Source organism: Aquarana catesbeiana, linkage group LG04, assembly GCF_042186555.1.
Source record: "Aquarana catesbeiana isolate 2022-GZ linkage group LG04, ASM4218655v1, whole genome shotgun sequence".
Taxonomy (NCBI): domain Eukaryota; kingdom Metazoa; phylum Chordata; class Amphibia; order Anura; family Ranidae; genus Aquarana; species Aquarana catesbeiana.
The window spans coordinates 641,320,934-641,335,610 of NC_133327.1; the positions used below are offsets into that span (position 1 = coordinate 641,320,934).

The 14,677-nt window shown below is 42.6% G+C and overlaps 1 protein-coding gene across 1 annotated transcript in view; it reads left to right on the forward strand.

Annotated features, from left to right (window-relative positions):
* The window catches only part of INTS7 (integrator complex subunit 7), a 133,566-nt gene that overhangs the window by 6,969 nt on the left and 111,920 nt on the right, over positions 1–14,677 (forward strand). Inside the window, exons 2-4 of the mRNA XM_073628411.1 lie at positions 9,162–9,291; positions 11,451–11,597; positions 13,239–13,376. Of these exons, the coding sequence (XP_073484512.1) occupies positions 9,162–9,291; positions 11,451–11,597; positions 13,239–13,376 (415 nt within the window). The remainder of the gene's footprint in view (positions 1–9,161; positions 9,292–11,450; positions 11,598–13,238; positions 13,377–14,677) is intronic.

Below are 14,677 nucleotides of genomic sequence, written 5' to 3' on the forward strand. Positions count from 1 at the left end.
GAGCGATACAGTGAGACGCCCACGAAAGGCGATCCCCTCCCTTTTGCCTCTTCCTTCCTTTTTTCCCCCCTTCCCTGTCTTCCCTCCCCCCCTTTCCCCCCCCCTTCCCCTTTCCCCCCCCCCCCTCCCCATTTTCTCCTCCCTCCCAGCATTCCTTGGCACTTCCCATTTACCACTTCCGGGTGACTCTTCAATAGAACATACTATTTGAACCCCTTTTTTAAACAAATTTTCTTAATCTTTACAATAGTACTACTCTATTTGCCTCCCTGGCCCGCCCCCGGGGGATCGCCTTTCGTGGGCGTCTCACTGTATCGCTCCAGAGAACCGTCATAGGTTATAGTCTGGTGAGTGCAACTTCCAAACCTCAAATATGTTCTCCAATACTATTTGTGTACTTTTTTGCAATGTTAATCATGTTATTCAGTTTGTTATGTTGATACTATTCTGCTTTTCATCTTCATAGACCATACTATCAGACGCCTCCTGAAGAAGCGGCTGTGACCTCGAAACCGTAGAGGCCACGTCTGCAAGTATCATACTATTTAACCTCTGTCCATGTACTGTTATGGACATTGGCTGTACCAACGTAGTATCAACAATGCTGTAAACAATTATTATTGTCTATGTGTGTTAAATCACGAACATGTACAATATATGTCCCTTGTAGGACCTTTTTACTACTTTTGAAATAAATTTATACATTTTTAAACAAAGTTCTTTCTTTATGGTACCGTAATAGTCCTTCTCTTTTTCATGAAAGAGGCGGGACCCGATTGGAGAGGTCCTTGCTCCGGTTTCTCTTTCAACTTTATTTCCCGATCTTATTCATAATCAGGATGATGGTACCCCTTAATGTATTCTTATCCCCCTGTGTAAACCACGTGGCATACCTATAAACTTTATTACAGGGAGAGAGAGTCGTGACTTCCTACAGGGAGAGAGAGAGTCGTGACTTCCTACAGGGAGAGAGAGAGTCGTGACTTCCTACAGGGAGAGAGAGAGAGTCGTGACTTCCTACAGGGAGAGAGAGAGTCGTGACTTCCTACAGGGAGAGAGAGAGAGTCGTGACTTCCTACAGGGAGAGAGAGAGAGTCGTGACTTCCTACAGGGAGAGAGAGAGAGTCGTGACTTCCTACAGGGAGAGAGAGAGAGAGTCGTGACTTCCTACAGGGAGAGAGAGAGAGTCGTGACTTCCTACAGGGAGAGAGAGAGAGAGTCGTGACTTCCTACAGGGAGAGAGAGAGAGAGAGTCGTGACTTCCTACAGGGAGAGAGAGAGAGTCGTGACTTCCTACAGTGTAACACATGTAATCTGCGCTAACCCCAATTATTATCTTTTTACCTGAAGTGAAATAACAATAAAGATAAACAATATTGTTACAAAAAAATATTATGAAACAAAAGGCAAGATATCTATATAAACAACGTTGCTGTTTTTAGATAAAATTATCTAAGGAAAAACATTGAAACAAAAGACTAAAAGTGCTGCAACTTTACAAAAACCAAGAATTTTCAGTTTTGACAATATAATAACGGGGCTCAGGTGCGCTACTGATGTCTGTCCCACCTGACTACAGAAAAATTGTGGCCAAGGTGTATGTGTAAATAGTGTCTTATAAACACATATGCAAAACAAATTAATAAATACAAGTAGGTGATTATTGTGACAAAGTGCCCTTGAGGAATGGGTGATAGAAAACCAATTCAAACAGTCCTATGATTCAAATAGGTGCTTTTCCTAGATAGAAACCTTCTATCAGAAGGTACTAGGACGAAATGAAAAAGGGCGGCCGCTTACCAGATGCGTGGGACCCCTATTACGGGGGTCTTACAGGCTCAGATTCAGTGGATCCCACAGGCAGGAACAGCTAAAGACGGTCCCCCAAACTCAGGTATCCATCTGCCTGTGAACTTCCACTGGCATTGGCGATGTCCCGCAGACTGAAACAGCTGATCTGTGTGCACAAACTGCAATCCTTCACATGCACTGTGAAATCGAGGTAGCCGGCCGGCTTTGGTTCCGCATGTATGAGAGGGGATTAGAAGAACAGAAAAGCCTCCATGGTGCAGTAAAATAAAACTTCTTTATTAAAAACCACGAACGGCATCAAAGCATTTGACAAAGAATCCAAATAAAAAAATGGATGCTGGAGCAGTATTCTCTATTGAGGCTAGACTGCTATTGTGTGGTGACGTCAGGCTTCATAGCTCCACCCTACGCTGGCGTTTCTCCGTAAGAGGCATCGGCTGGGAAAGGAGCCTCCTACAGAGAGAGAGAGAGAGTCGTGACTTCATACAGAGAGAGAGAGAGTCGTGACTTCATACAGAGAGAGAGAGAGTCGTGACTTCATACAGAGAGAGAGAGAGTCGTGACTTCATACAGAGAGAGAGAGAGTCGTGACTTCATACAGAGAGAGAGAGAGTCGTGACTTCATACAGAGAGAGAGTCGTGACTTCATACAGAGAGAGAGAGAGAGTCGTGACTTCATACAGAGAGAGAGAGAGAGTCGTGACTTCGTACAGAGAGAGAGAGAGAGTCGTGACTTCGTACAGAGAGAGAGAGAGAGTCGTGACTTCGTACAGAGAGAGAGAGAGAGTCGTGACTTCGTACAGAGAGAGAGAGAGAGTCGTGACTTCGTACAGAGAGAGAGAGAGAGAGTCGTGACTTCGTACAGAGAGAGAGAGAGAGTCGTGACTTCGTACAGAGAGAGAGAGAGAGTCGTGACTTCGTACAGAGAGAGAGAGAGAGTCGTGACTTCGTACAGAGAGAGAGAGAGAGTCGTGACTTCGTACAGAGAGAGAGAGAGAGTCGTGACTTCGTACAGAGAGAGAGAGAGAGTCGTGACTTCGTACAGAGAGAGGGAGAGAGTCGTGACTTCGTACAGAGAGAGGGAGAGAGTCGTGACTTCGTACAGAGAGAGGGAGAGAGTCGTGACTTCGTACAGAGAGAGAGAGTCGTGACTTCGTACAGAGAGAGAGAGTCGTGACTTCGTACAGAGAGAGAGAGTCGTGACTTCGTACAGAGAGAGAGAGTCGTGACTTCGTACAGAGAGAGAGAGTCGTGACTTCGTACAGAGAGAGAGAGTCGTGACTTCGTACAGAGAGAGAGAGTCGTGACTTCGTACAGAGAGAGAGAGTCGTGACTTCGTACAGAGAGAGAGAGTCGTGACTTCGTACAGAGAGAGAGAGTCGTGACTTTGTACAGAGAGAGAGAGAGAGAGAGTCGTGACTTCATACAGAGAGAGTCGTGACTTCATACAGAGAGAGAGAGATTTGTGACTTCATACAGGGAGAGAGAGAGAGTCGTGACTTCATACAGGGAGAGAGAGAGAGTCGTGACTTCATACAGGGAGAGAGAGAGAGTCGTGACTTCATACAGGGAGAGAGAGAGAGTCGTGACTTCATACAGGGAGAGAGAGAGAGTCGTGACTTCATACAGGGAGAGAGAGAGAGTCGTGACTTCATACAGGGAGAGAGAGAGTCGTGACTTCATACAGGGAGAGAGAGTCGTGACTTCATACAGGGAGAGAGAGTCGTGACTTCATACAGGGAGAGAGAGAGAGTCGTGACTTCATACAGGGAGAGAGAGAGAGTCGTGACTTCATACAGGGAGAGAGAGAGAGTCGTGACTTCATACAGGGAGAGAGAGAGAGTCGTGACTTCATACAGGGAGAGAGAGAGAGTCGTGACTTCATACAGGGAGAGAGAGAGAGTCGTGACTTCATACAGGGAGAGAGAGAGAGTCATGACTTCATACAGGGAGAGAGAGTCGTGACTTCATACAGGGAGAGAGAGAGAGTCGTGACTTCATACAGGGAGAGAGAGAGAGTCCTCACTTCATACAGAGAGAGAGAGAGAGTCCTCACTTCATACAGAGAGAGAGAGAGAGTCCTCACTTCATACAGAGAGAGAGAGAGAGAGAGAGTCCTCACTTCATACAGAGAGAGAGAGTCCTCACTTCATACAGAGAGAGAGAGAGAGAGTCCTCACTTCATACAGAGAGAGAGAGAGAGAGTCCTCACTTCATACAGAGAGAGAGAGGGAGAGTCCTCACTTCATACAGAGAGAGCGCGCAACACAGACCGGGGTGATTTACTAAAACTGGAGAGTGCAAAATCTGGTGCACTCTGCATAGAAACCAATCCGCCTCGAGGTTTTATTTCCAAAACTAAACCTGGAAGCTGATTGGCTACCATGCACATTGCACCAGATTTCACACTCTGAAGTTTTAGTAAATCATCCCAAGTGTCTTCACTTCATAAAAGGGAAAATTGCCTTCAGTGTTAAAAGTGAACTCCTGGTTTCATTTCACTTTAAACGGTGTGTTTGGATCAAGTTGGTTCGCTTGAACTATTTAATTTAGTAAGGCCCCATTCACACCTGAGCGTAGCGTTTTCGGGCAGAAAGTTTTGCCGCGACTTTGTACAGGTCAAAAGGTCACCAATGTAAAAAGCAGAAAAACGCCCAAATCTGCCTAAAAAAAAAAGTTCCGGAACTTGTTTTGAGCTTCAGGCGTTTTGGATTTTCTAGTTTCAGCCGTTTTGGAGTGGAGATGTGAACCATCTCCATAGAGGCTACAAGCTACAAAACGCTCAGGTGTGAATGGGGCCTAACAGATGCGGTGGCTGTGAGCTCTGTATAAACTTTATGTAGCTTCGGCTGTATACAGAACACAGCAATGTGTTCCTGCAGTGGGATGAGAGCTTCCTATCCTACTCCCGCAACAACATTCACGTCAAGCATAGCGCTGCTCAGCCATATAGTGGAATACTTGTGTTTTATGAATCACTACAAAGCTTCCTCTGTTTGGCTGAGGTGGAGTTTGTGATGTCTTGGCCTCAGCCAATCAGAGAAAGCTGTTAGTGCTATAAATAGTTTGTTTGGACCAAACAAACTATTTAAAGGTAAATGAAACCTGGAGCTCAGCACGAAGGCTTGGACCCTCAGCAATGACACACATTGTAGTACTGTATTATTAACCACTTCCCACCCGACCTAGTATAATAATATAGGTAGGCGTCATATGACGTCGTCCTGCACGCACACCCACAGGACCCATTGGAACACAGATCGTTGTACTGTTCAACAGTGAGTGGCCCTGGCACCATGTAATCACTGTGACCAATCACAGTGACTACATCAGTTGCTAACAATGGTGTGTCATTCATAGCCATTGTATGCTATTGTGATCCCTTTGATTGGCCACAGTGATCACATGGTACAGGGCCAATCACAATGGCACATGAATGGATGCAATTTACATTGTAAAAATGATTGCTATTACAGTGATCACTGTAATAAGCAATCCTAGTGTAAAAAAAAAAAAAAAATATCCTGATCAGTGACGACGCTGCTCTGGTGACAGCATGTAAAAAAAAAAAATATATATATATATATATATCTCGTGTGTGTGTGTGTGTGTGTGTGTGTGTATATAATTTTTATTTTTTTTATACATACTGTCACCAGAGCAGTACAGTCACCAGCCATGATCACCGCCACACCAGTCATATAGTGACACTGTACTGCTCTGGTGACTGTATGTGAAGGAAATAAAAAAAACTCACAATGCCCCTTACTAAATACCTTGGTGTATCTACTTTCAAAAAAGGAGTCCTTTGGGGGCTTCTTTTATTGTCCTGGCATGTTAGGGCCTCAAGAAATGAGAAAGGCCGTCAGCACATACAATAGTCTGTAGACTATAACTTCCACACAGACTAAATACTGTACACCGATTTGGGTTATTTTTTTTTACCAAAGAAATGTAGCAGAATACATTTTGGACTAAATTTATGAATGAAGATTATTAGCAAAATTTCTATAACAGAGACTAATGCCGCGTACACACGAGCGGACTTATCCGCCAGAACTCCGAAGGACTTTTCAACGGAGTTCCAACGAAACGGACTTGCCTACACACGATCACACTAAAGTCCGATCGTTTCGAACGTGATGACATACGACCGGACTAGAATAAGGAAGTTCATAGCCAGTAGCCAGTAGCTGCCCTTGCGTCCTTTTTTGTCCGTCGGACTAGCATACAGACGAGCGGATTTTTCGATCGGACTCGAGTCCGTTGGAAAGATTTGAAACATGTTCTATTTCTAGGTCCATCGGAATTTTCGGCAGAAAAGGTCCCATGAAGCCCACACACAAACGGTATCGTTCCGTCGGATCTTTTCTGGTGGACAGTCTGCTCGTGTGTACGCGGCATAAGAGAAAATGTGTATTTTTCCCAAATTTTTGGAATTTTTTAAATTTATGTAGCAAAAAAAAAGAAAAAAAAAAAGCCTGAGTGCGGATGAAATTTTAACATTGTTATTTGGTTACAGTGTTGCATGACTAAGTAAATAAAAAATGTTCAATCTGGAGTACCTTCTGAATTTATTAAGAGAGTAAAAAAATCACAATGTTTCGTATCTATCAAGATCCTTCATCAGGTATGGCAAGCATGAAAATCAGGTTCTGATCACATTCATTTTATACAGTGCCTTGCAAAAGTATTCAACCCCCTTGGCTTTTTACCTATTTTGTTACATTACAGCCTTTCGTTCAATGGTTTTTTTAATCTGAATTATATGTGATGATCAGAACACAATAGTCTAAGTTTTGGAAGTAAAACTATATACATAAAACTATTTTTCAGAAATAAAAAAACTGATGATTGGCATGTGCGTATGTATTCAGCCCCTTTGTAATGAAGCCCATAAAAAAAGCTCTGGTGCAAACAATTACCTTCAGAAGTCACATAATTAGTAAAATGATGTCCACCTGTGTGCAATCTAAGTGTCACATGATCTTTCATTACATATACACACCTTTTTGAAAGGCCCCAGAGGCTGCACCATCTAAGAAAGAGGCACCACTAACCAAACACTGCCATGAAGACCAAGGAACTCTCCAAACAAGTAAGGGACAATGTTGTTGAGAAGTACAAGTCAGGGTTAGGGTATAAAAAAAAATATCCAAATCTTTTATGATCCCTAGGAGCACCATCAAATCTATCATAACCAAATGGAAAGAACATGGCACAACAGCAAACCCGCCAAGAGGCGGAAGCACACCAAAACTCACGGACCGGGCAAGGAGGGCATTAATCAGAGAGGCAGCACAAAGACCTAAGGTAACCCTGGAGGAGCTGCAGAGTTCCACAGCAGAGACTGGAGTATCTGTCCATAGGACAACAATAAGCCGTACGCTCCATAGAGTTGAGCTTTATAGCAGAGTGGCCAGAAGAAAGACATTACTTTCAGCAAAAAAACAAAATGAAACGTTTTGAGTTTGCGAAAAGGCATGTGGGAGACTCCCGAAATGTATGGAGGAAGGTGCTCTGGTCTGATGAGACTAAAATTGAACTTTTTGCCCATCAAAGAAAACGCTATGTCTGGCGCAAACCCAACACATCACATCACCCAAAAAACACCGTCCCCACAGTGAAACATGGTGGTGGCAGCATCATGCTGTGGGGATGTTTTTCAGCAGTCAGGACTGGGAAACTGGTCAGAGTTGAGGGAAAGATGGATGGTGCTAAATACAGGGATATTCTTGAGCAAAACCTGTACCACTCTGTGTGTGATTTGAGGCTAGGATGGAGGTTCACCTTTCAGCAGGACAATGACCCCAAACACACTGCTAAAGCGACACTTGAGTGGTTTAAGGGGAAACATGTAAATGTGTTGGAATGGCCTAGTCAAAGCCCAGACCTCAATCCAATAGAAAATCTGTGGTCAGACTTAAAGATTGCTGTTCACAAGCGCAAACCATACAACTTGAAGGAGCTGGAGCAGTTTTGCAAGGAGGAATGGGCAAAAATCCCAGTGGTAAGATGTGGCAAGCTCATAGAGACTTATCCAAAGTGACTTGAAGCTGTGATAGCTGCAAAAGGTGGCTCTACAAAGTATTGACTTTAGGGGGGTGAATAGTTATGCACATTGACTTTTTCTGCTATTTTGTCCCATTTGCTTGCTTAACAATAAAAAAAAAAACTCTTCAGAGTTGTGGGCATGTTCTGCAAATTAAATGATGCAAATCCTCAAACAATCCATGTTAATTCCAGGTTGTGAGGCAACAAAACACGAAAAATGCCAACGGGGGTGAATACTTTTTGCAAGGCACTGTAGCAACTTCTCTCATCAACTGAAAATTGGCATCACCAGGATAATCTTCACTTAAGGCTGGGTTCACACTGGTATGACAAACGCTCCAACATTGAGAGCACAAGTCGCACGATGTGTATAAATGCAATGTTTCCCTATGAGAGCTGTTTTAATTGGTCCGACACAAGTCGATCCGACTTTGAAAAAGGTTCCTGCACTACTTTGGTCCGACTTTGATCCATCTTATCTAACTTCAGCCCATTGAATCTCTTTGAAGTTGGATCATCGACTTTGGCATGCAACTTGTGCATGTCAAATAAGGGGGAACCCTGTGCGGTTTTTTTTGTTTTTTTTTTAATTGGTGTGGAGTTTATTTTAGTTTTTCATTTTTTTACACAGTCACCAGTCAGTGTCTCTAGTCACCGCCACACCAGTTGTATGATGATGCTGTACTGTGCTGGTGACAGTATCTAAAAAATAACATGCCATGCCTCTTACTAAATTTTTCAGACTGTCTCTTTTCCAAAAGGGTCATTGTGGGAGGTATCTGTACTGTCCTGGTGTTTTCTGGTCTCAAGACATGAGATGGGACGTCAGTACATCAAAATTGATCCATTTTCAGATATATATATATATATCCCACAGTTTGCGGGCTCTATAACTTTCCTACAGACTAAATAATATACACCGATTTGGGTTATTTTCACCAAAGAAATGTAGTGAATACATTTTGGCCTAAATTTATGAAGAAAGATTATTTATTTGCAAAATTTTATAAGATAAACAAAGAAAAACACGTGTATTTTTATTTATTTTTTTTTTTTCAAATTTTTTTTTTATTTAGCAAAAAATAAAAAACTCAGTGGTGATTAAATACCACAAAAAGAAAGCTCTATTTGTGAAAAAAAAAAGGAAAAAATTCATTGGGGTGCAGTGTTGCATGAAAATCGACTGTGCAGGAATGGGTAAAAGTGCCTGGTATTGAAGTGGTTAAACAAAACATTTGAAGGTGCATGCTTTCTTTTACACTTTATCAGGGTGTTGTATATGTTCTGTATTTTAGGGTTGCGATCTGGGAAGCTCGGGGAGCAGTGTGAAGCCGTCGTCCGTTTTCCAAGACTGTTTCAAAAGTATCCGTTCCCCATCCTCATCAACTCTGCTTTTCTCAAGCTGGCTGATGTGTTCAGAGTTGGGTAAGTGGCTTCTGAGCATCTGTAAGATGAACTGCTATTCATCATCATTATGTAGAATTTTTATGAGAAGATTTATAGCGGAGTTCCAACCTCCGCGATGGTCGCAACTTATATAATACATTCCGGCATATATAGTAAATTAACTCTTTTTGGTTAGATAATTCTCTCCTCCTTAGCAAGTACGCTCCCATCTTCATTGTGGGTATCTGAAGCCCGCTCGTAGCTCCCTTCGGGATACGGTGCTGCTGGATACCCAGCATGTCCCTCCAGATCTCGTGCATGCTCACTGCATACAAAGCACTGCACACTTGTATTGCAGAAGCTGCCCATTGACTCCTGGGATTGATGACTCTTCTATCCCAGGTACCAACGGGTGGCTGGATATGACCGCAGAAGTGCGCCTGTCTAATGGCCAAAAAAGGTAATAAGCTTTGAAAGAAAAAAACAATATTCCCATGATTGATAGCAGTGATCAGTGGGGGGGGGGTGAACTTCAAAAAGTAGGTGGAGGTCAACTTTACCTAGTTTTTGAATGATTGGGGGCTGCAAGTTTAGTATTTAAACTGCATTTAGAATGTTCATAGTCCCAGATACCACAGTTACATGACATCTGCGGATCTCTCCCTGCCATGCTCTGAAAGCTGGTGGAGGAGCAAGCAAGCCCAGCTAGATCTCTGCCCTTCTAGATGAGAGAATGATCATGTAGGGCAGCAGGGAGAAAGCGAATATGCCAAAGTGTTCTAGCTGCCCCTACACTAGCACCCAGCTGTATTCCCTATTCTTGTACACACAGCTGCCGGCTTGTTTATTCTGGAGCTGCACTGGCAAGAAGGGGGAAAGAGAAGACAGCCGGAAACCTTCTCCTCTCCTGATCACTTCAGCTCTTGGCTGTGCAGACTATGTTCTTTCTCCCCCTCCCTGCCAGTGCAGCTTTTATCCCTATACACTCACAGTTGCTGGCTTGTTAATATAAGAGCTGCTCAGCTGGGGCAGGGGTGAATGGGAGAGGACACAGCCTGCACAGCCGAGGGCTGAAGTGGCCAGGAGAGGAGAAGAGAGCCTGGAGGAGTTGCACTGTCTGCTCCCCCCCCTCCAGCTTTTCCTTACTGTCAGTGCGGTCCTTTAGTATTAACAAGGCAGTCACTGGCAGCTAGCTGTACAGGAATACAGGAGCTGCACTGTAGAGAGAACACAGTTTGCACTCCCTCCCTGCTACATGACACAGAAATCAGGCAGGACAACAGGAGAGAGGAGAACATGCTGATCTAAGTGCTCTAGCCACCCCTCTGGCTACTGAGGAGTCACATGCGGTGGTGTCAGGCTTCCTCTGAATACAATTGCAGAGCATGCACATGAGGCAACAATTAGCTGGGAGAATCAGCAGATATAAGGTTGCCACCAACAATCAAGCAGTAAAATGGCAAGATCAACCAGGTATTTACAAATGTAGAAAGCGTGAATAATTGCTAGCTTCTGATAAACCGTACACTGCCTACTTTTATAGATAAATACATTAAAAAAAGTTTAATGACACTTGGGAAACCATGGTGTGTATGTGAAACGCTCAGGCTGCAAGGAAGGAAAGAAGTGTTGTCCTGTGCCTGCTGCTGAGAGTGCTGGCCGGGAAGGATCGCGCCTACGCTCCAGACAATAGTAGATGAGAACTGAAGGTCCCGGGAGAACAAGACCCGCTGTGTGTGAACAAGTGGCAGTCTAAGCCTGACCTCCACCAGGCCATGCCCCCAACTTGTTTTACTCTGTCCACCAGCAATCCCCATGAGTAAGCTTTGGTGGGTGGAGTTAAATGCATTGGGGGCGTGGCCTGGTGGGTGTTTGTAACTCAATTTTGACATGTTGTTTTGTGTTTTTTTTTATTTTTTTTGTGTGTGTGTGTATATATATATATATATATATATATATATATATACATACATTAGGAGTACCTTCTCCAACTGTATTTTACACTACAAGTTGTGTGTTGCTGTCTAATGTATGTGGCTTCTGATGTAAGATATGTTTTATATGTATCCAGTTTTGTGATATGCATATTGTTTAATGTGCCTTATTTACATGAAGCAATAAAATCTTTATAAAAAATTGTCAATGCTCATTGAGAGAGTAAAGTTCTGCTTGAATGAACCAAATGCCTCTTTGTGCAGGAATAATTTTCTCCGACTGTGTGTACTGAAAGTGACACAGCAGAGTGAGAAGCACTTGGAGAAAATCCTCAATGTGGATGAATTTGTCAAGAGAATCTTCTCTGTCATACATAGCAATGACCCAGTGGCTCGTGCGATTACATTGCGGTAAGTTTGAATGACTTGTGTTTCTGTTCATACAGGTTCAGAACCAGTGCTACATATATCAGAGGAAGACTACTTTACTACTTTATTTTATTTATTTATTTATTTTTTTAAGGCAAACAGTAACATTTTTAGGTTTATAGCAAAAAATAAAGATGTGTGGGCCTGCTAAATAAAGCTACTAAACTGGCTACAGTATTATCAGTGCTGGGACAGGATCCTTTAGTATCCATGGCCTGCTTCCCTTAATTCCCTATTGGCTGCAAAGTGTGATGGGTTGTCTTAACAGCCAATTAAAAGGTAAAGGCACCAGGAAGAGGTAACTGCAACATGACTTTGAGAGCTTTGGCACTGTTTGCACAATACAGAGTTGCAGCTTTTTCGGGTACTAGGTCACTAAGTGAACTAAGCATGAGTGTGAGCACTGGAGCATGCCTACGTTTATAATCCTGTAAAACTGGTTTCTCAAGCCCACAGGTACACTGGAAAACAATTTTCGAGGATGTCATGTGGTATGCAGCCACTCTACCAGTAGTTGGTATTATTAGGCCTTGATAGTGATGGCATTGCAAGCTTACAAACTGCTTTAAGTCTTTATGGGGAAGCAGCCATATTGTGCAGAGTACACTGATAGAATCCCAACTGGTTCCTTCTATGGTTGCACCGATACCAGTATTGGTGCCAATACCGAGTATTTTCACGAATACTCATACTTGTCAAAATGCTTCGATACCCTTGCCATGCAATTTGAGCCCATAAAAAATGAAGGGGCTCAAATTGCACTGCAAAAAATTGCATGCGATTTTAACAGGAATGCGGTGTGATTCCTGTACAAATCTCATGCAGTTTTCTGGCACTGCTCCTGTTTGAACCCAGGCTTGTCATAGTGATGTCAGCCTGGGTTCACACAGGAGCGGTGGGGAAACCGAATGCGTTTTGGACAGGAATCGCACAACATTCCTGTTCAAATCAAATGCGATTCTTTGCAGTGCAATTTGAGCCCGATCATTTTGTATGAGCTCAGATCGCGCCGCAAAGGTATCGGTACCTGTGAGTACTTGACCAAAAGTACCTGTACTTGTACTCGCCGATAAAAATCTGATATAGGTGCAACCCTAGTTCATTCACCTCTTTAAAGAAAACTTTTTTTGTGAGAAATATGAAATCTGCAGTTGCTGACCTCTCATTCTGCCATTTCTATTCTGTTATTTTCTATTTTTAATAAAGAGAAGAATGGCCAAAGCTTTTGCACTTATTTTTGCAAGTCCTGTGACCCAGAGTCAGCCAACAGTGGGATAAAGTCGGCTGACATCACAGGGCTGCTCCAATCTCTGGATGTATCCGGACAATAATGGCAGCTCAGAAAAACGCTGAGAGCCTGAGCCAGCTGCTCACACCCCCTCCATTGCCTGGCACTCCAGTGAGCGCTGGAGGGGCAGAGCAGAGAGCGGTAATGAACAGCTGTCACATAATCAGCCAGTTCTCAGGCTTAGAGCCGGCTGGGGACAACTGCAGCATCGGACTGATGCTGCAGCCATATAGATGAGTATGTATGTATGTATGCATTTCTTTTTTTACTTCCTGCACTTCTACTTTTAATATAAATGTATAAATTATACATATTCTCTTCTTTATTCGTGCCAGGATGCTGGGCAGTCTGGCTTCCATAATTCCAGACCGAAAGAACGCTCATCACAGTATACGTCAGAGTTTGGATTCACACGATAATGTGGAGGTGGAGGCTGCAATATTTGCTGCTGCCAATTTTTCTGCACAGTCAAAGTAAGTGTTCATTTGTTGTTCTGTATTAAAGAAGACTTGTACACAAATCTCAACATTAGTCTATGCTAAAAGATTCTTTTGCTTAAAGAAATATGACAGCTGCCATTGTTGACCTCTTAAAATGCTAGTTACCTGGCAGCCTTTGTCTTCAATATATTCTGACCCGATGATCTCCGTTAGAGAGCTGGAGGAAGTGCCAATGGACTATGAGTGCAGTAATCATTGCACTTGTGTTCTCCTGATAACTACAAGTCTGCCATGGCAGTGTTTTTTGTTTTTTTTTTTTTTTTTTTAAATTCAAATCTCTCTGTGAATGAATGACGCAGCTCTGTGGGAAGAGCTACACACACCAGCGCAAAATTCAATACCAACAGCTGCCTCCAGTAGGACGTGCTGTCAGGGGGAATTTGTTTGTGAGTGGGGTGATCAGCTTGGCACCATGTTACCTGTCACACCCTAAATATGGGTATAACATACTCTATACTGTGAAGTTTGCTATGTTTCAACATAGGTTCATTTAAAAATTAGAGAGGAATTCCATTTGAAAACTTTTACTACTATTGAAGCCGGTGGGAATAAGTTAGAGCATCTTCCAGATATTTATTGGTGTCAGTGTCCACTTTTGGGGAATTTCTCTCTTAATTCCTGTACAGGAGACAGAACAGGATATTAAGGAAAATCTCCCCTAGGTGGAAGCAAATCTTTTTTATAAACAGGGGAAGCAATTGGAACATTCGGTAGGGCTTTTTTTTTTTTTTGTTTTTAAAATTAAATAGTTGTATTTTTTGATTTTCACAATTCGTAAAACAGTCCATATTCTTATAACTTACAAGTTCTGTAAATCATGTCATGATATTTACCCTCAAAGCAACCAAGGCATATCGCTATTAATAGTAACTTATTGGCATTCGAAGACTACATCTTCATGCTAAGTATGAGTATACAGTATAAGTACAGCAGGTAAAATAAGTATCGAACACATCACCATTTTTCTAGGTAAATATATTTCTAAAGGTGCTATTGACATGCAATTTTCACCACATGTCGGTAACAACCCATGCAATCCATACATACAAAGACACCAAAACAAATCATTTAAGAAACTAAGCTATGTGTAATAAAATGGAATGACACATGGAAAAATTATTGAAAGCATAAATTAAGGGAGGTGTAAAAAGGCAGAAACCAATCCTGTCCCTTGTCAGTGCAAATTAATATCAGCTTGTTCAGTCCCAAGTGATGGCCTATAAAAATTTGTCTCATTACCAAGGTAACACACAAGAAACATCTCATGATGGGTA